General features: G+C 35.8%; 1 protein-coding gene across 1 annotated transcript; it reads left to right on the top strand.

Annotated features, from left to right (window-relative positions):
• Positions 1 to 383: 383 nt before the first annotated feature.
• Positions 384 to 18,024, top strand: LOC122171264 (protein FAM83B-like). Its single transcript, XM_042838688.1, has 3 exons — positions 384 to 585; positions 8,357 to 8,481; positions 10,523 to 18,024. Exons 1-3 carry the CDS (start codon positions 436 to 438, stop codon positions 12,885 to 12,887), a joined length of 2,640 nt encoding a protein of 879 aa, XP_042694622.1. The 5' UTR covers positions 384 to 435; the 3' UTR covers positions 12,888 to 18,024.
• The last annotated feature ends 4,538 nt before the right edge of the window (positions 18,025 to 22,562 follow it).

Raw genomic sequence — 22,562 nt, 5'->3', positions numbered from 1 at the left:
GAAAAAGGAGAACAGAACTTAGATTAGGTTGAACAACTATCTTGTACAAAAATGGTGTTATCTGAACTTTCTCTTATGCACTTATATTGTGATGATTCCATTTTTTGTCATTGTATTACTATTGCTCTGCTTCTCACCCCCCCTCCCCCTTCCACTGACTTTCCCTTCACCCATCTCTAAGCTCATCTGTTTGCCAGAGTCTTCTGCTTGTTGTGAATGTCATACAAGCAATTGCCTGACTTTTCAAAGAGAAAATTCAGTGGTCTTGAGAAGGCTTTAAGGTTAAGTGGTAACACATGGAAAATATCAGAGCTGGTACATGAATTGTATTAGTGTTAGTTGTACACTGCAAATCTCAGTGAAAAGTTTTATATGTGTATAAAACAATAATTTGTGTCTTTTTTTTTATTTCTTACTCAGGTCATTGCCATAGTTATGGATATGTTTACAGATGTGGATATCTTCAGAGAAATTGTAGAGGCATCTACTAGAGGGATTGCAGTGTACCTCCTGCTTGATGAGTCAAACTTTGGTCACTTTCTGAAAATGACGGAGAAACAAGGCTGCCAAGTCCAAAGGCTCAGGGTAAGACTTACTGTGTTCCTGTTCCTGCTTGGACTTTCCTTTGCAACCCACTGAAAAGTTAAAATTATTTTAAAAGTGATTATCAAATGCTGCTGTTTCAAATTAACTATGAAGTAGAAATAGGTAAACTTTCAACAGAACCTTCTCTATTAATGTTGTTCTCTTTAGAAAAAACTTCTATACTTTTCATGTGTCATGCACTTGATAGAATTATATAATTTTTCACATATTGTTTATATAACATTTTCCTGTTGTTATATATTTAGGAATACTCCAGGTTTGGAAAACCTTTTTGCTTTATGTTAAATAACCTGCAAATAAAGTCATAAAGCTTATGCAAATAATTAGGAAAAATAAATGATATACTTCGTTTACTTCATTTTTTGTCTTTATTTTTTTAAGTGTGATTGTATTTCAAAATGCTTTTAAAAGCCTGGGATTCTATTTTAGTAATATTTCTTGAAAATATTTACAATAATGTCTGTTAACAGCATGTCTTAGAGAGTATGCAATACGAGAAGGCTTACTTTTATAAATTAGTTACATAGTTTTCTCCTGTAAGAAAGATAATCAGGAGAGGATTAATGTTTACATTTCTCAATCATTGCTTGCACCACCCTACAACTTAACAGGAAGTAGAATACAAACCATATGCTGCACTGAACTGACATGTGCTTCATAAATACTTCTAGATTTACTCTTTTGTAGATAGCTCTGAAAACGACGCAAGGACAGTGCCAGAGCTGCTCTGCAAAGATCTAGACATTTCCTTGTCTGAACTTGTATACCAATTTTTGCTCTGGAGTGTTGACTTAGACACACAGAGGTATTACCACACCATTTCCTGTACTTGTTCCTTGTGTGTGAGATTGCCCTCTGCTGGCTTAATACACAAAACTATGGCAATTTTTAGAAAGAAAAAGTCAGAAATGTTGCTTATCTGTAGACACTAGTAGCGATTGCCTCCATAAAGTCAATATATACCAATAGTTACACATGCTGCAACTTGAGGTACTACCATTTCCCAATGATTTGGGCTAACTATAGCATAGAGATTTCTAACTTTTTTTTTTTTTTAATTGTGTGACTTTTATTCTCCCAGTATAAATGAAATTAGGAGCATGCAATTGAAGTTCTATCTCTAAAAAATACCATAGTATGCATTTTCACATTTATTCTGTGCAGTATATTTCTATAGCTGTTTCTAAAGCCTAATTTTTAGGGGATGAGTTAGTTTTCTTTCTAAAATGGTTTTATAGACATTTATATACTGTGATATACTGTGGTTTTATAGACATTACATAGACTGTGATTGAAAGAACTCGTGCATATGTTAGAATGGATTTGGTATGGATTAGTGAGTTGGAAAGGTGTGGATTTGGTTTGGATTAGTAGGTCATAGAGGTTTGGATTTGGCCTCTTTAGTGGGATTATGTTTTATATGCTTCTGTTGTGTAATGATGGTACGAACACATTTACACTGAAAGTTTACTTAGAATGCTTCAAGATTTATCAGAAAATGAAAACATATGCCAAAGAGCTAAACATTAATCCAGTAATCCTGTTGTTTCCTGGGTTTCCGGTTTAACTTGTAGTAAAGCTCTTCTTTGCTCTCTATAACTACCTGCACCAGGGGAGATTTAGGCTGGACGTTAGGAAATACTACTTTTTTGAGAGTGGTCAGGCACTGGAATGGGCTGCCCAAGAAGGTGGTGGAGTCACCGACCCTGGCGGTGTTCAAGGAACGTTTGGATTTTTTTTTGAGGGATATGGTTTAGTGTGAACTACTGGTGATAGGTGGATGGTTGGACTGGATGATCTTGTAGGTCTTTTCCAACCTTGGGGTTTCTGTGATTCTGTGATTCAAGCTCCTCAGCCAGGTGCTACTCCCAGTGACTGTTGCCACAAGAATGAAAGTTTCCAGAAGAATGAAAGAATGAAAGCAGCAATTATTTCCCTCCTTGAAGATTAAGGGAAACTGCTGGTGATTATGAAAGAGCAGTAAATTCTTTGGAAAGGTTTTCTCCCTTTCTCTTTTTTTCTATTGCCTCAATGTTCACAAAAACAAACTATATTTAACTTTTTTTGCTTTTGAACTTCCTCTTCTATAGACTGAAAGCAATAAGAGGACTGAGATGTAAAAATATATTTATTTTCCTCAGGATACAGCAAGAACACTGTTCTTTTTATTCTCTGGTGTGATGTGGTTCTGTCTTGCAGGAGTATGGCAGATGTTCTTCATCCCATGCACTCCTGAAGTGGGGCATCTCTTAAGCTTTTCTGGCTTAATCAAAGCCCTCACAGGTTATTTTTCTCTTCCTTTCAATCAGTAAAAAATAAAATAACAGAGGATATGTTTTTGAATTCAGATTTACAATTCAGTCTTTTGTACATAAAAAGGGATTCATTCGTAAATCTACATTAAATGTCTATGCAGACAGTTTTCCTCATCTGTGATGTGAATGCATATCAGGACATATTACTGTCTTTTTTGAAAGCTATAACTAAAAAAAAAAAAAGACTATATATTATGTGATTGTTACGTGAATTCTGTACAGAAGAACATAAAACCAGGAATTTACTAGGAGCTTTTCCAGTCTCTTGTACAACATTTCTTCTTTTGGATTGATTTCTACTTAATATTTACCTTATCTTCTTCAGTGGCTCATCTCAAATAGATAGTGTCTTTCTGTACTCTCCTATTTCTCTTTCCTCGCTTTCAATTTAATTTCTCTGTTTCCTGACTGCCTTAATTTTTTTCCCCATTAGCTGATGTATTTCTCTTTCTTTCTCTTCTCTGTGTAAACTTGTTTTGATTAACTTTGTCACCAGACTGACTTGTTCAGTCAGCATTTCCTTTGCATAGAATATTGAAAAGCCCATACAAGAGCCTGACTTTTTTCAGGTGATTTTTCAAAACCTAATTGTTTTTTTGGTTTCCTGGAGGTTGTTGTTCATTTCTGCTGCTGACAAGTGCTGCAGCAAACTAGGAAATAGATTTGCACTGTGAAACGCATCAGGGAGAACAATCCTCAATATCACCAGAATGCTTAAGGAAGTAACTTGGTTTTGGATGAAAACACTGTAGAATGTAGAAAATGTTGATTATTGCCCAAGAAATCAACCAAGCTCTTCAGCTGAATATCAGAGTTCGGTTTTTTTATCTGATAGGAAATCATGAAATCATTGAATCACTAAAGTTGGAAAAGTCTTCTGAGATCATCTAGTCCAACCATCAACCCATCAGTACCATGGCTACTAACCATGGCCCTCAGTGCCACATCTACACATTTCTTATGTCACCTCCAATGACACTGACTTCACCACCCCCCTGGGCAGCCTGTTCCAGTGCCTCACCACTCTTTCTGAGAAGAAATTTTTCATAATATCCAAACTGAATATGAGTTGTGGTATATGGCAGAGGCTCTATATTGAACAGAAACCTATTTTTACTTCTCTGGAAATAATGAAGAATCATTTTACTAAAGGAGAATATTGCAAGCAATTTGACAGGAACTGTTTATACTGTGATACTCCTCTCAATATTTTTAATGAACTGGGGAAATGAGAAAGTAGAAGCAGTTATGAATTGTTTTTTTTCTTTTGTGAGATCTACTCCCAAGTGCTTAAGTGCAGGGGAGAAACTGTTTGTGAAAGCTGACTGCAGTCCGTTATTTCTTATGAGTTTTATCAGAATCATCAGAAGTTTTCTATTACTTCAAGTCTAAGTCAGATGTGGTCAGATATAGCTCAGCTTTGTATCAGTGAGCAAAATTCTGTCCTAAGGACTAGACTTCAATGAAGTCATTGAGAATTTGACTTCAGTGGTCACTGAATCAGCTTGAAAGTTATAGCAAAACCTAGCTGGAGAGCTGCTTAGCATTTGTACAGCAGGTGCTATCTCTTAGTAAGAACAGAGGCACAGGATAATAAATAACATAAGTAATGATGAAAAATATGGGAAATAGGACTATTTTCTTCTTTAAAGCTGCTAGGCTAACTATTAGGTAGACATCTATTCCCTTCTTCATGCTTATTCTTGACAGCAAGTACAGGATAAATAATTGAATACTGATAAAAACAGACTCTACAAATAAAAAATGATGTAATAAAATGTTTGAGACCAGCATATTCATTGTACTTATTTATCGCATGGGACGATTTTTACTGAGTAATTATATATGATTTGAAACTATGCTTCTGAATTTTAAGTCATGGTTATGTGGCTCTCCCTAGGAAAGTAGTTATGCATAAAGAGAAGGCTAAAGCTTGTTTTTTCTTCATCATCTGGGTGTCATTTATTTGAATAACCCTGATAGCCATCCTTAAACTGCAGCATAGAGACCCAAACATTGAATGTTTTAAATATCATAAACACAAACAACACTACAACCCATTCTTGGAGGGGGGAGAAGATCCTGGTTTTGGCTTCATAAACCTCCTAAAATATCAAGTTCTTGATTAAGTTGTTCTTCCACATGCATACACTAGCAGTCACTGACAAAAGTGGTTCCCAGGACCAGGCAGACTTACCATTTGACTGATCTTACAAACTTCAGTGTCTCCTGCCAGGCTAGCCTGATTCCCTCTTCATGTATGGATTTGTTTGTTTCCAGTTGCCCAGGATTTTCTGTCAAGATTCATAAATAAATTACTGCTTTACCCACAATGATACAGCATCTCTGCAGTGGTCATTGGCACACCTTTTTGAGTTCAGTTAGCATGGGAGTGCTATAATATGACAGTGAAACCAAGTAGGAAGGAGAAATCCAGCATTTCATACAAAGTAGGGCTAGCAATTCAGTTATGTATATTTGTATTTACTGCTAGTGCTCTTAAGTAGAGTTCAGCGTTCCTTTATGTTCTCAAATATTTTCTTTATTTTTGGAGGTTATTCAAAGGATGCATCCTTGGCAGCTAATTAGAAGGCTTGAAGGATGCCAGATGAGCTGTGGAGGAAGAGGAAGTGTTACATGAGAACAGTGAGCATGATCTCTGGCACATGCCTTTGTAGTGCTATGTTCCCATCTTTTTCTGGGTGACATCCTGAGACACAGAAAAGTTGGCAGGATTAAGGGAGTGGGATACAAATGCTGCAGAAGCAGTAGTATTGAAGAAAAGGAAAACCGGATGAGAAAACAGTCACTAAGATGTTTAAAAAAAAAAGCCATCAGTGAAATGTAAATTATAATAATTTTTTGGAGGATTGAGAGCCTACTTGAGATTTTAACTTATGATTACTTAAGGCAGTGGGTTTTTTATACAGTATGGTAGCTTGCAAGCCAATTAGCTTTGCTTGTGCCTACAGCATTCCAGATTCTCCAGTGATATTCTGCCCAATACTGTTTGGGTCTTATCTCAAAAAGATTTGATAGATTCCACTAGCATGTCATTATATCAGTATTTTCTGTTATTTTGACACAAATGATATATCAAATTAATTTAAATACTTAACTATTGAAGTTAATGCAGATTTTGTAACTAATCACATTTTGATGTATATTAAATAAAGGTTTACAATCCTGATAATCTTCAAAATGGGGCAAATTCCATTATTTTCTTCTTTTTAAAGTAATTACTATTTATTGCACTACTTAACTTACAAAATAAAAGGTTTTTTTTACAATTATTATTTAATTACTTCTATTTGCTGCTAAAGTAGCTGATGGGGAAAGAATAATTTTCTTCACTGGAATTGGCTTGTTCAAAATTCAGCAAAAAACAGTGCTGGCAAAACAGGAAAATTGACTTTCTTTTTTAGATACCAAGTTAAAATCAATGTTGTGATAACACAAAGGGCACAATGCTAGATAATCAAAGGTAATTAGCAGTTAGAGATGCAAAGAGACAAATAATGTTAACCATACTGCATACTGGGTTCTTATTATTATTATTGTTGATCATTTTTTAACTCAAAATAATCTGGGCATCCACATGTATTTTCACTGAGTCCAAGTAACTATTAGGTTTTACAGCACTGCTAGATAATCTTTTATTTAATCAATTTGATGTGACAAATTAAAATAAAGTTTATATTTCCAGCAAATTTGTAAGGCAAAAATACATTTTTAAATGTATTTTTTGTTCAAATACCCTGAAAAAAGAAAGCTAAATAAAAACTCAACTAAAGATATTTAAAGAACCATAAAGTCAAACTGCAGCTTACCAACTCATCAGTTTTTATGTGTAACTCTTCATTTTTTTTTAATTTTCTATTTTTAAGTAAAAATTTTAAGATAGAAACAAGAAAATATAGAGGGATTCAGCAAGCATGTTATTTCAAAATGTTTGTCATTTTGTCTGTATTTTTTCCTAATTTTTTCTGTTTAGAGAAAGTTCATTAGATTATTGTAGATATTGTAAAGCTGCTATAGCCTGAATTTACATAGTTCATGGTCTGATCCATTTTGCTTCATGAATAGATTTAATCAGTTTCCTGATTAAATCTATTCAGAACACACTTCTGCTGTGATTTTCAGCCTCTACTTGTAACATCAGAATTTGGAGCAGAATTTAACCTTTACAGTTAACCAGTAGTCACAAGAAACAAGCTATTCATTTGTCTTCAGAAATTCTATTATAATCCACTATTTCTGTATATGTAGTATATGTAACTATCATATAGATTGCTTTTTTACTGTCAATATTAAATTATGGATTTCGGTCCTACAGGAATACTTGTAAATCACCACACATTAATATTGCTAAAGCACATACTGCAAGGATAGAAACCACAATAAATATTGTGGACATTCACAGATATATTCTAATCTGTATTTTGTCTTTTGAAGTACTTCATATCCAACAGCCAAATGAGGTAGATGCTACAGATCAGCTTACATTAAATCTAAATTTCATTTTTCTTATATATAAACACCTCTTAATAAACATTTCTGACAAATGTGCAGGTTTGTTGGGTTTGTTGTTGTTCTTGTTATCATTTGGTTGGTTGGTATTTTACTATATCCATGTAAAAACTTTCTGAAATTATTATTAGTACACTCCTAAAGATATTGTTTAGAATAGTTTTATTTCTAGGAGCTTGCTGAGGAAGCTTTGTTCACAGTGTGGGAGAAAAGGTGACCATATTTCCATTTTCCTTCACAGAAGAATTCTCCAGGAGAATTTACTGAGTTTGCATGACTAAAACATAAAGTTTATGGATAAGGTTTGGAACTCAAACTGCTTTGAAGTTTGTTCTACCTATTCATGCTCTGATAGCATCTCTGGGTTTAGAAATGCAATCGCTTCCATGCTGAAAATTCAGTTGAGAAAAATTATTAGTGATACAGCTTCAAGGGATTGTGGATTCAGGTGGTATCATTCAATAGCTCATCACAAAGTGGGATGTCTGTACTTATAGACAGAACACTCTTGTTCAATTGAAATAAGTGATACTGATGCTTTAAGTGATATTTCTGACTACCTGAGATGTTTGGAAATCAGATGCTGAAAAGATACATTTTCAATACAAAACCTCTTTCTCTTGTCAAAGACTTCTTGTGCCAGAACCTCATTTCTGAGAGTGAATTCTACGGAAAACGGGGAAATTCATTTTTCCATGGCCTGGGAAATCTCTTCATTCATTAAGACAAAGGGATGACTTGCCATTTTGCCTCTCCAAGGGACAGGTTTGATCAAAGTTTACTGTCCTTTGGAGCTTAGTGGTATGCGGTAATGTAACTTCTACTGTACCTCTGATTTTCAAAGTCCTGGATGCTAAATGTCAAATATAGTCAATCAATTAAAGTATTTCAATTTTGTTTTTCAGAACATGAGAGTACGGACAGTAAAAGGACAAGATTACTATTCTAAAACAGGAGCAAAATTCCATGGAAAAATGGAACAAAAATTTCTGCTGGTTGATTGTAAGAAAGTTATATATGGTTCTTACAGGTAAGATTTGTCACTGAGGTGCTCGTAGATTACCTGTCATCTCAGTACTTCACTTACTGCAAAGTAAATATTTTTTTCCGTTTCTAAAAATTCTTCAAAGAATCTCCAGGGGCAAATTTGATTATCTTTACTGTAATTTGACAAGTTGTCATAGAGACAGCTTATTGGAAGCTTAAATGGATATATCATTTGTTTTTTTCTGAAGATTTGATGAAAAAAGAGAAAAATCCTGATTTATTCTATGTTGAGTTATTCTTGCTTAGTATTCACCCCAGAAAAGGCTTTCAAAAAATTTCGTAAGCTCTTTTCGATACTTTTTCCTTGTAGTAATCTTCTAAAGTTAAAATTATAGATCTACTCTATGCACTCTGTGTGATATCGTGGTCAAATTCAGAATTGTACAAGATAAGTTGGCATAGTCTCTCTTTATATTTGGATAAGTTTTATTATTCTACTTTCTGTTTGAATTCTAATATATTCTTGCAAGTCAGAAGACAGAAGAACTTACAGCTTTGCAGAATTGGAAAAAAGTTGAAGCAGTAACAGTTTTTATCTCACAGATTATTTTTCTTATCTTCATGGTTCACTTCTGTCTTTTGGCTTACTGAATTAATTTCTGCCAGAATAGCGCCCGGGTGCCAGATACATAGCTACTGATTTTTGTATATTTCCACTACTGTAAGCTTTTGAAAATCTGTCTCTTTATTTCCTCTGAGACTCAAGCAGCATCTAATTTAGATTGATATGTGTAAATGGTACTGAGATAAATCAGCAGTTCATAAATGAGTCAGTATAAGGGAGTCCAGAGAGAGTCTGCCTGCTTTGACATCTACACACATTGTTAGAGTCTGTAAGAATGTGATCGGTTTTCTCATTTCTTTTTGAAAAATAACATGACTTTAAGACAGAGGTGGGAATCACCAATTTCTGTTAAAATTAAGCTTTCTTTGAAAAATAATTCAGTGATTTACAGCAGGAAAGAATGATGTTTTCTGAATTCTTGCTCTCTGAACTCAGTTTAATTTTTTTTACAAATATTGCAAAATATATTGTTATCAATAAGTATTTCTTTGAAAAAAGAAAAAAAAAAGAGAAATTATGTATCATAATTTTGTTTAAGCTCATCACACTATTCCCCAAAAAATTCAAAACTAGCAAATAAAACTAAACCAGCAAGCTATTTACGTGAATGCAACAAACCATTTTCCTCACAAGCAGGAGATGCAAATAAAACGAGTTTATTGCTTTCATTTAACTTTTTTTTTTCTCACTTATTTTTGGCATTAAATTACGATCATAGGACAGATTTTTTTTTATTTGTTGTAGTCTACAAATTATATGCTTTCAACACCATGTTTTTAGGCTTATTGAAATATCCTTGGTGTAGTTGTTAATGTATTTTATTTCATATTGTAGCTACAAAGTAGCATAGATAGTTATATTTAAACATGGTTCAACTTTTCTATGCACAATTGAAAGAAAGAAAACTTCATCAGGATATTGTACATTGCAATTAATAGAAAAGTTAATATTCAATCCCATGTGCATGCTAGAACATGAATCTTTTTGACAATTTTGAGGTGCATCTTTTTGAGAAGATGTTTAGAATAAAGTATATTCAGACATGTGGAAATCATTTCATGTATTATTTCAAATGCAGTTTTTTTAACACATAGCCATACCCTACTGTTCTCTGACTCAGGAGTGGATCTGGTCAATTCTGGCTTAGTCTTTGTAGAGGTAATTCGGCACAATTAGATATTTGTGTTCCAGTGTTCTGTACTTGAGAATACTTTTTGCAATATTTGCTGTTTGTAAGGGTTTTTAAGTAGCTATTTCTGCTCCCACCGAAATCAGTGGAAGTCTTCCACTGAGTTCAAGTCGTGTTAGATTAGATCTTCTAGTAGCAAATTGTATGAATCCTACTCCCAATTTATTTATTTACTAAATCTATGTTTACTTGATTTTTCTTTTTTCAAGGACCAGTGTTTTATATTAGTTCAAAAGAACTGTTCCTAATGGTCATTTCTTCTTCTTTCAGCTTTATGTGGTCTTTTGAAAAAACCAACCTCAGTATGGTTCAAGTTATAACAGGACAGCTGGTTGAATCCTTTGATGAAGAGTTCAGGACACTATATGCCCGTTCTTCTGTTCCTAGTTCATTTGCCCCTGAATTAGTGCGGGTAAACAGCCGCAGGACGCTCTGGGATAATGACACATGCCAACACTCAGTGTCTTCCTTAGCTTCAGTTTCTAGCCAAAGAAACCTTTTTGGTAGACAAGACAAGATTCACAAGTTAGATCCTGTTTATTTGAAAACTCGTGGACGATTTGCAGTAAATGAAATAGATAAATTTGGCTTGAGAAATCAAACTTTTAATAAACAACCATTTCATCCAGGTTTTAATATGCAAAATCCAATCCAGCAGTATCAACCTAGTGAAAAAAATGAGCACTGGAAGAGACATAGTTATGCTGGGGAGAAGCCGGAAAGGACACCTTACCTACTGCTTAACAGAGCTATTAATAGAGCCAATAATCCATCAAATACTTGGAAAATGCCATCTGATAGCCTTAGTATTGTATCTTCATTACGAGGAGGATATGCAAATAATTACAATACACCCCAACAAAGTTTTGCTGATCAATTTTCACGACCAAAGGTAAATCTTGCAGAAAGAAATTCAATTGTACGGAGGTCTTTTAATGGGACAGATAATCAAATCCGCCATCTGCAGCAAAGGATGCCAACACTCGAACACACAACAAAATCATTCCTACGTAACTGGCGAATTAAGTCATATTTAAATGACCATTCTGATTATCCAATAGAGTCTAATGGATCAATCTTGGGTGACAGATACGATGGCTATGACACAACTGAAAATATTAAAGCTCATGCTCTGTACTCCCACTCTCGCTTACGATCGTCATTAGTGTTCCAGCCAACTTTACCTGAACAACAGGAGGTAAGCAGCTGTGCAAGTTCTTCAAATTCAACTATAATTGGGTCAGAAGGAAGTGAAACACCTAAAGGGACATCTAATCATGCACCAAGTTTGGAAAATGGAACAGATAATACTTCAGAAGAGCTTAGCACAAATGCCTCACCTAAATCAGAAGCACCCAAAAACCACAAAATTCAAATGGCAGAAAGCAGAAAGCCTACTGTAAATTCGAATGCAGTAGGGGACCCATCTGCCTATATATACACAACACTCTGTGCAGACAAGCATGCAGAAAACATGAAAAATCTTCAAAATGACAATATCCTTAAAAGGAGAAGCTTTCCCATGTTTAATTCAAAGTCTATATTGGACCCTCATGCTGATAAACACACATCCAGTTATGTTTACAGCACACTGACTAGGCATAGGCTTAAGCAGCCAGTTAGTCCAAAAATTCCAGAAGATACACTAAAGAGCTCTAAAAGTTTGCATAGTATGGCCAACCATTTACCACAGGAGGAAAAGGATCTTAAAGGAGAGCTGAAGAGCCCAACTGCTACCAAGGCAATCTCTATGGCTGTTCTTGCTGAAGCTATCAAAGAGGAGTCTGGTAAGGATTGTACATCAAAGAAGGAAAATAAGAGTTCCCCAAATTTTCTAAAGAAAGGATCCCAAAAATTGCGGTCACTTCTTAATCTCACACCAGACAAGAAAGAAATCTTGTCAAAAAACAAAAGTCCTGCCTTTTACAGAATGTGTAGTAGTTCTGACACTTTGGTTTCTGAAGAAGAGAATCAAAAACCAAAGGTATCTGAAAATAAGACAGATTCTTCCCCAAGGAGAAAGAGAAACACATCAAATTCACAAGGTAGCTTGAACAGAAGTAAAGAAGATGTCACTTCAAGCCCATCAAAGTCTCCAAAGTCTCCAAAGTCTCCAAAGTCTCCAAAGCCTCAAAAACCTCCATCTGATGAAAGCAATAAAAAGTGTCCTGTCTTGTGTCCTCTTGAAACTAAGTTCATAGAAACTGCAGGAGATGCATCTACCCCAAGATTTAATACGGAACAGATTCAGTATCAAGATGTAAAGGAAATTACCACAAATGCTGCTCCTGAGAGTGCCCCTGTTTGTGCTCTACAAAGAGCAACTTCAGTGACACCGCAACTGGCAAGCTCAAAACATCAAGAGGATCTCAGATCTCGTTCAAGTGAAAGACGTGTTTATAGTCGCTTTGAGCCATTCTATAAGATGGAAAATGCTAGTCAACTTGCAGGAAATACACTAAATAGCAGTTCACATCTCTCAGATATGAAAAGCAAGACCTTAGGGAATAACTATGGCAGAAGTAATCACCTGGTCAGCTACAACTCAACTGCTTATCATCCATTTCAGCCTAATGAAAATAAACTGAGAGGATTCATGCAGAAATTTGGGAACTTTCTACACAAAAACAAGTAAAACTTCTGCTACTGTTGTTGATATACGGCAAGAATAGCAAAGCTGTACATTCCTAACTGGACAAGGCCGATGAACTTTTTTGTAGTTTTCTAGTTTTGTAGAACTTATTTAGGTTTCTTCAGAATCGAGGACAATTGAATGAATGTACATATTTTTACATAATTACCCTAGGATTATTATACTTCAATCATTACTGAAATTCTGTGTCCAGAAAACATCTCAAGGGAGTTGTTTATAGTGTTTATATTGTAAGATTACTTTTATACGTTTTCTTTGTGAAGAAAGTGTGTGTTAGCATCTTGTAAGATTGCCTGTGGGGGAAAAGAAATATGGAGAGTGTTTTTAAACTTCAAATAATACCATTTCCAAAGATATTCCCTTTAAAAATAGGATAGCACTAGGAATAGTGGCTTGCATCTTTTCAGCATTTATGTACATTTTCAAATGATAAACACAGATGTTAATGCATTGCACGTTACTTATCCTTAAACTCATTTTTAAACCCTCTTATAGATTTCATCTTGGTAATAATTTACCCCCTAGCATCGTATTGAGCTGTTTAGGCAGCAGATGGATCTTCATTGAATTTTCCGTTTAATATGATGTTTTCTGAACTATTTGGCACACATCTTAAAGTGACCTTAATCCAAGCTTTTACAGACTTGTTTACATGGCTAAAGTAATGTGAATGTAGGATGAATGTTGAAAAAAAGAAAGTAACAAAAAAAGACCCCCAACAGTTTATAAACAGGGTGCCTTCAAAAGAACTTACAACTGGTTTAAATTTCAGTGAATTAAGTACTTTTGTATAACATGCCAGTATTCTGTAATGTATTCTAAAAATAATTTTTTTGTTAGATTTTTCTGTTGTTTCCATGAAAAAAAAGTGGATTTCCATTTCTCAGGTAAGTCTTAGAGTTTCATATGCAACAGTCTGTGTAAAGTGTTGCCAGATTATGTACAACTCTGCCTTTAATAACCTATTTTTTTGATAGTAAGGTTGCAAGTGCTTAGACCAGGCATGTGAAGGAGGTTGTAAACTCGACACTGCAATACTTGAATATTCCATGCCCTGTTGCTTTATGTCAGGAAGATTGTCAGAAGGCCAGGAACAATTAGATATCTAAAAATGAGACTGATGAAAGCTACCACATCAAGCAATATGACGCCTCTCCTAAAGTATCAATGAAGGGTGATAGCAACAACTGTTTAACATTAGTGAACGTATTCAGGCACCTAGTTGCAATCTCAGGGGATGTATCTGTGTGTTCATTCAGACTCTCAGTCTCTCAGTCATAAGAACTTTCTTGATATTAAATGCCTATAGCAGATCAGTGCATACAGAAAAACACAGGGACATGGCATCTGCTTCTTACCTGCGGCTCATAGTCAAAGCATCCACCTGGCTCATGGCCCTCCTTGGTGGCGGTCTTTCTTTTAGGAGAGCGCCTGCAACCATTTAGCTGCAAGATGCTCTGGGACAATCTTGTTTCATTTGAATTCTGTAAAGCTCTTCCACCACACTTTACATAATTACATATTAAGAGGGCTGAAGACAATAAAGTGGACATTTCTCTGATTATGGCAGTCAGCATTTTGGAAAGGCATATTCACATCCTTGCCTTGCTAGCACACCTGCCTCTTCTCAGTATATGTCTTAGGCATGTTTTGAGAACAGCAACTGAGAACTAAGTTCTAGTGGGATCATGAAAAATACTTTTTTAGGAAAAAAATATACCTGCAGCAGGCACTGGGCAACTCAGCATTTTTGGGGATTTAGGCAATATTGTAAATTTTCAGCAACAGAAATTTGGGTAACTTCATTGCTGAAAGCTTATGTACCTTATACAGGGTTTTCATGTTTCAGGAGCATGTTTTGGGAGACCGTTTCGCTTTTAGATCTGAAAGGTCCTACAGCATTCCATGCCGGAATCCCATTGCGGAGGTTGTGGTTTGTCCTTTAAAAACATTAAAAAGGCATTTCATGCCCCAGCTCAATTGAGTTCATTTGTCTGTGCTACCTGTGATGCTGAGAGGAGATTTTACATGGAAATCTCATCACTAAGAATTTCATTTGAATTTCATCAAACTGTTTCTCAGGCAAACTTACTAGGTTGATGCATTATAATAATTACTGTTTCACTGTGGGGATGGTATTTATTTTTAAGGGCCTTGTGTCTCAATCCTCTGCTGAAAGTTTCAGTCACCCCTTTACCTATGATTTACTTGGGATGGAAAAGACTATGAATTTCTGAATGGACACCGGCCACTTGATCACTCCATGCTAAAATGCCCTAGTACATATCTTTCCCAAATGAGCATTCATAGCGTCCTGTCAGAAGCAGCAATTTCAGGCCCAGATCCCGAGGCAAGATGTACCTCCTTAGTATTATGTGCATATTTTCAACATAGGCACAACATAATTCCCCAAGTAGTTTTGAAGTGGCAATTCTTTGCATTTTGTAGTAGAATGTGGGAAACATATTTTGATACACTTAGGAGTCTTTTTCTGTATTTTCCAGAGTGGATTGTTTATAAGAGAGTCCTGAGAAAGCAAGTATTTTAATTTACCAAGTCACCTATATATAATTCCATTTTGTATTTATACACAGCAGATTAAGTGTCTTCAGTGAAGAGCCTGCTCATATGCTTAATAATGCAAAAAAAATAATCACAGTAAAATTTTCTTTTTCATTTCCATGTATCTCCTCAGAGACTATGCATTGAGGCCTGATCCAAGATTAACTGAACTGAATGAAAATGATCACCACTGGCTTCAGTGAAAGTTGGATCAGACACATAATGTAGTGATGCCACTATTTTAGAGGTGTGACAAAATGCTGCTTGGAAAGCATGCAGCCCTGGCACTGTGGGAGCAGCAGCTTGATGCCCTGCCTGCAGCTTTAGAGATGAGGGAGCCCTTGGTAGAGCTCCAAGGCAAGTGATGCAAGGACCAGCTGCCTTGTTGTTCCCACTGGAATTGTGTGTTATAGGTGGGGAAGCAGTGCTCAGCTGTTTGTGTCTGATTTGCCTCCTGTCTGTGGAGGATCCCACCTGTTCCACAAAATAGATAAGTGTGGAAGAAAATACATAAGCTCTTTGCATCAGCAAAATCTGTGTCTTTTTGGAAGGAGGAATAGAGCTTATATATTTAAACTTCCTTTTCCCCAAGCTTGTCTTGATCTTTCTGCTCTTCCAAAGGAGATGCACTTTGTTCAATGTGTCCTGAATGTGCTTTACACATTGCAGGTTTGTTACACCCTGCACACACCCAGTGTACTCCCAGTTTTGTAAGGCTCTGAAGTAATAGGTATTGCCACGCATGATGGTCATGTGGCCAAATGGCTTGGGAGTTGTGAAACACACAAAAAAATGATGTGTCATTTTCACATTAGATAAAACTCTGTTAGATCCAGATGATCAGAGTTACACAATACTGAATGTGGCCCTCAGGAGCTCCGTGGGCAGCTCATACAGGAAATACAGACCCCTCATACAGCACACGTTCAATTCGTGTTGTAAATAAACCACCTCAGCATATGATCGTAACACCCAGTGAATTAATTGCTTCATTTCTTCAGCCTTGTAGTAAACAGTTTTTACTGCCTCTCAGATTGCAAAACGTTGGTTATTTTACTAATGAGCTTGCACAGCACTCTATTCGTGCTAATGAATATGAACTTTGTGTAAATAAAAATTAAGACAAATTGAATTTCCTGCTGTCTAATTCACAAGGATAATATTTTTTGTTAGAAGCCTTGACAGAAAGAAAGCTTATCATAAGCTTGTCAGGTTGGTTTCATTACTGACAGCAATTGATTGTGCTGTTCTCATTTAAAATTGATACTTGATTTGTAAATCCTTTTTTTCAGATGGAATTCCCAGATTACACAGCAACTGAGTTATGGATATACTGTGTATGTACATATACAAACCAAAAATGTCTTGAAATAATTTATTATTGATAGATACAAGAGCAATATCATTCAGAAAAAAAAAAAAAAACAACTGTGTTTGATCTATTTTTTTTGGCTTTCTGAAAAATAAAAGGGAATGTTGTGGTTTATAGAAGAAGTCATAAGAAAAATAATCCCAAGATCTGTGCCAAGATAGTGTAAAAATAAAATTTAAAATGGCTCCACTATGCTGTACAAGAAATATCTTTTCTTCATTTGTCGCACTTTTTTCCTTGCTCTTTCCTGACATAAACTGTACAACCACAAGTGAATGTACAACAGTGTGATGAACAGAAATCAGTAAGAACTTGTTCCCCAGATCAATATTGTACTGCACAGTACAATATTTGTGGTCTGCTGTTGTTTTTTAAAAAACTTTATTTTGATTTAAGCTGTAGAATTAGAACAACATAAATCTGCAGTAGTTCATTGGTAAATAAAATCTGTTTCTCTAGCTTTGTGTTAAGTTGCATGAATACATTCTCCATCAGCACCCCAGTGATGAGAAAAGTCTGCGCTGCTCACATGCCATCTTGCCATTTCATTTCATACAGGTGCTTACAGATGTCTCTGTGCCTTTCTGTAGACTATGACATTTTTGTTTCCAACCCTTGACGAAGAGTTTCAGTTAGGTCTCCTTTGTTTTACATTTGAATATGGTGCCAAAGGAATGTTGCATGTTCTGGCAACAGCTTTGAGAAACGGGATGGAAGAAACCACATGCTTTTGACAGTGCAGAATAGAGCTACATTGCTCTTAGGCAAAGATAGTGGTTTGGATTTCTGCTTTAATGACGTTGAGTTGTTAAGTTTTGCTTAACTCACTTCTGCCTTCTAGCAATCTCCTCCAGGTCAGTATTTTCATATATTGCAACGCTAAAGCAAAATAAGTCCTGTTTTTGAAAATCAGGATTTTGGGTCCTATACTTCCAAATCAAGTTTGGAAAATCTTGAAAATATCTTTTTCTGGAAGATCTCTGAACATCTCTCCAGAAGAAACTGATGGATTCTGTGAAGACTATGCACCTTTCTCCCATCACATGTGTTAGGCTAACTAAAAATTTCATGGACAAGCACGAAAGATTTCTGTGGAGAAAATAAGCATTTCTGATAAGAGGCTCATCGTTCATGTTTATTTTGATACTGTTGATTATGTACATAAATATAGCTGAGAAAAACCTACTTCTTGTCTCTATGAAGTAGAGAACTGATGACAGTCCAAGTATCATTATTATAAAGACTTAGCACCAATAGCAATATTTCATTGTGTTTGAGAAATGAATGCAACTCATTTATTTCAGCATTCAAACGCAGGACTCTTACTTGTTTGTTGTACATTGTCTGTTCTTGCCTCATTTAGCAATCAGCCTGCTCAAAATGCAGACTAGTTGTCCTCAGTTTCTCAAGACATTGAATAATACCTGGAAAAACATATCCAGCGAAGCATTAAACACCCACTTAACTTTAAAATAGGAGGTTAGTACCAGGCTAGGACCAGGCCCTGAGCAGCCTGATTTAGCTGTGGATGTCCCTGTTCATTGCAGGGGAGTTCACAGAATCACAGAATCCTTAGAGTTGGTAGGAACCTCTGAGGTGCATCTAGTCCAACTCCTCTGCAATGAGCAGGGACACCACAGCTAGATCAGGTTGCCCAGGGCCTTATCCAGCCTCACCTTGAAAGTCTCCAGGGTCGGGGCATCAACCACATCATTAGGCAACTTGTTCCAATATCTCACCACTCTCACTGTAAAATTTTTTTTCCTTATGTGTAACCTAAACCTACCTAAAGACAGTACTCTTTGAGCTTGAGTTGGACTAGATGACCTTTAACATTCCTTTCCAACTCAAAAGATTCTATTATTCTATGATAGTTTAAATCCTCCTGGGATAAAACACAACACCAGCCATGACTACATGTGTTTTGCTAAATATTGGTGTAAAAATCTCAGTGCAATCCTAGCTGACACATTTTGGGAAACTGCCGAATATATGTGATTTAATTGTTTTTTAATGATTTAATTGTTTTCTTTGGGCCATATCTAATTTTACCCATGTTGATACTCCATTTTCATATCATGACTGCCATGTTTCTTCAAAATCTCACTTGTGCCAGTATGAGAATATTGTTCTTGGTTACAGGGTCTGGATCACTTTTCCAAGAGCAGGTTCTATGGACTCCTGGTGATCCAAAAGATTTCAAAAAGTGACATGGAACTGAGTTCAGATTATTAAAAGCACAACAAAGCCAAACAAAAAGTCTTTACTATATATTTCCACATAGAGCAAAGGAAGCAAGTCAAATCAGAAGATTCATAAAAGTGCACATTCATAATGCAATTTTTACAGTTTGAAACTGAAAGCTGTATTTCAACATTGCAGTCATTGAATTAAAAAAAAAAAAAAAAGCTGAGTAACACTGATCCACAGGATGCAAAACAACCATGAGGAGTGCTACAAAGACATAAAACTCGAAATAGGTTTTTCTGAGTAATTTCTGAGGGGAAAGAAAAGGAATTCCATAAAGTTGGTTTTAATACTAACAAGTTGGTTCCAATACTGACAGCAATTGATTGTGCTGTTCTCATTTAAAATTGATACTTGATTTGTAAATCCTTTTTTTCAGACGGAGTTCCCAGGTTACATAGCAACTATGTTACGGATTTACTGTGTATGTACATATACAAACCAAAAATGTCTTGAAATAATTTATTACTTTTATTTTTTACCAAATAAAATGTTTCTTTTAAAGCTCAGCTCATTCCTCTGTTCTTGTTTTCACTGGCTCCTATTGTTAGCAACATATTTCATTTCAAAATTCAGAGTATCTTTTAAAAAAACACTGACAGCAGATATGTTGAGCAGAACGTTGTAAATGGAGGTCTCAAGGCTGCATGTGGCAGCATCAGTGTTTTATGTACAGGACATACATCCCGCCTGACCAAAAGAGGAAGGAACAAGGCTGACATCACTTTAATATAAAAATTTGGAATAAAATATAAGTATCAATAAGCAAGATAAAGCATTAAACAGAGTAAGATCTACTGCGTTAGCATCCCATGTTTACCTGCAAACCCTTGTATTTATTTCCTGTTAACCCCTTCTTGCTCATGATGTCAGGTTCAGTAGTCTTTTTGTTCCCTACTTCCACCTCCACTTTAATTTCTTGTTTCCTGTTTACATGGAATATCGTTCAGAAATCTTTGCTCCTCACTGCTTGCCTTGTAAAAACTATTGACAATCACTTCCATCACATTGTTTAAAAGAATTAGCTTCCAGCAGCTTCCCTATGCATGAGTGCACGCTACTACTGAATGGCTAATGACAAATTGATTTTCTGTCATGAATATATGTTTGGTTCTTTTGGAAAACAAGTAGCAACCAGTAACCTTTCTGAAAAGCTTACAGCCTGTGTGTAGACTTAATGAAGAAAGGAAATGAAGAGGAAGAGAGCAAGTGAAAAGTGAAAAAAATGAAAGTTACCTAAGAGTGAGGAGGTGAGAAGGGTTGTGTTGATGTTTATGCAGGCATACATGAATGTACGTGTATGCATAATACTGTATGTCCAACTTATAGAGGAACTTTTACTTACATAGAAAAAGAAGTAAAATTCATTTCGTTCAATTGAGCTCAGGGCTTTCTTCTGGTCTCACCTACAATAACTCATTATAATTCTCATTCCTTCTTTCCTTCCTGCTTTTCTCTCTTATGCCCAACCTGACCTTACCCTACCAGCAGCGTTCTCAGCAGCATTTCACTAGAGAAGCACTGAAAAAAATACCTTCAGTTATAAAAGAGATTAAACATTGCCCTGTCCATAGCGTGCAGTTTCAAGCCCATCAGTCGCGGTTTTCACAATTGTTCTTTATGACCTGTTCCTCAAAAGTAAAAGTATCTCAGTGTTTTCCAAGGTGGGACGGTTTGGTATAGCTTTGCTGAGGTATATAAACAGACTCGTCAAGGAGGCAGCCTGTGGCTGGGGTCAGGATGCTCTCAGAAACAATTCATGATGGTTCCTCCTAACTAAAAGCAATCAGTATATGGCCACTGTACTGGAGCTTAGCACACTAATAAGCATATCAGCCAGAGAATTGCTGTGGAAGTGTCGTACCTCAAGATTTGAACCCTTTATTCTTCCTCTTCTGAGAAACATGAGTATTTGGAGGAAAGTATATAAGGAATTGGAGGAAAAATGAACTAGGTAGATTAGAAACATGTCACTAGATTTTGTTCTGATACCTCAGATAAAAGGCTTTAGGAGGACAACGTACACCATCAGTCACCTAATACTTAGGTTTCTAGTTATCTCACTGAAACTCACCCTAGGCTAAGATGGTCTGTGTACTGCAAATCTTTAGTGGAGGGAGCAGGTTTTTGGAGAAATGCTTGTTTCACTCAAACAGCTCACAGCAGAACCGTTCTGCTGTTGTTTAGGGGACCATGCCATCATCCTCTAATACTTTCAATGATCAGGCTTGAAAATGCTTTTAAAGGACAAGATCACAAATAATTGGATTGAAAAGAGAGTCTTTCTCACTTACTGGAAAAAAATAAGACACAAGAGAATTGTACCTCCCTCTACAGATTTCAAGTACAGATGTCCCATGAACTGGCTCTTTTAAACTAAATATCCTATCGGATCTGTTGTGCCCAGCATGCAGACTTAAAGTAATAAAGCCATGCAAACAATACAGTATTGAGCCTTTGAGAGATTAGTAACAGAACTAATTTTTTTCTGGAGCATCTTGGTCCTTATTTTTCTTCCCCCCATAAATGTGGCCAGGGAGCAAAAGATATTGAAAAGGAGACTAAGCCAGAGGGCACCTCTGTGTCTTGTACCCTACTCACAGTGCTTCTCCTGCTGGCACCTGTGCACTGCAGTTTGGAGGAGGCTGTGGGGGTTAAGCACTGCATTTAAACTCTTTATAATCTCTAGAAAAGCTTATCTTGAAAAGATGCATCATATTTAATGCTCACTGATTTCTCAAGGAAATAAATTAATGCTTCTAAAATTTTTTAGGCCTTAAAATTATTTGTGCTACCTTGCTGCCTTCAGTCACCCACTGAAACTCCCAGGGGTGCATTTCAGAGGGATCTGCCTTCCAGAGAATAAAGAAAATTTACTGATTTTTTGGTCACATGGGCAACTTGGAGGGATTATTTTCAAAAGGAAGTAAAAAATACATTGCCTTCTTCAGATGGCAAGTCTTAGAAAATTTGAGTAATAAATTAAAAAATACATAAATAAACAAGTTTGAACAGGAAAAATGCATTCGTTTCCTTTTTGAAAATAATAGTAATAATCTTATTTTTTAATTTACCAAGATCATTACTTAATAAATCCTCCTACCTAATTCTTGTTATTACTTAATAATTCCTCTTCCTTTTAATTTTAAATAAGTCCATTCATTATGACTGCCTTGGGTTCTAAACTTACAGGAAACACAGAACAGATGACCTTGCAAACTTTGGCTGCCTCAAGTTTCAAGAAGTATACCATGAAGCATATTCTAGTGCATTCTGCAGAAGTAATTAAAAACCTTCTTCCTCTTATTTGAGAAGCAGGAACCATTATGCCCTTGAATTCTTTAGAAATTACTTTATTTGTGAGAGAAAATATGAAATATTTACTATCATAATACTTAAATACACCCCTATAAATCTCTTAATTAAATTGGAAAAAGAATCTGAGATGAGAAAAGAGTTATTAGTCTCTACATCTG

This window comes from Centrocercus urophasianus, unplaced genomic scaffold (genome assembly GCF_019232065.1).
Source record: "Centrocercus urophasianus isolate 14NV4802_14NV808 unplaced genomic scaffold, USGS_Curo_1.0 seq_899, whole genome shotgun sequence".
NCBI classification, from domain to species: domain Eukaryota; kingdom Metazoa; phylum Chordata; class Aves; order Galliformes; family Phasianidae; genus Centrocercus; species Centrocercus urophasianus.
This window is presented reverse-complemented; position numbering and strand designations above follow the sequence as displayed.

Coding starts and splice junctions, on each gene's coding strand:
- LOC122171264 (XM_042838688.1), top strand. CDS start 436: ATGGATATGTTTACAGATGTGGATATCTTCAGAGAAATTGTAGAGGCA. Junction 586..8,356: donor GCCAAGTCCAAAGGCTCAGG/GTAAGACTTACT, acceptor TTTGTTTTTCAG/AACATGAGAGTACGGACAGT. Junction 8,482..10,522: donor GTTATATATGGTTCTTACAG/GTAAGATTTGTC, acceptor TTCTTCTTTCAG/CTTTATGTGGTCTTTTGAAA.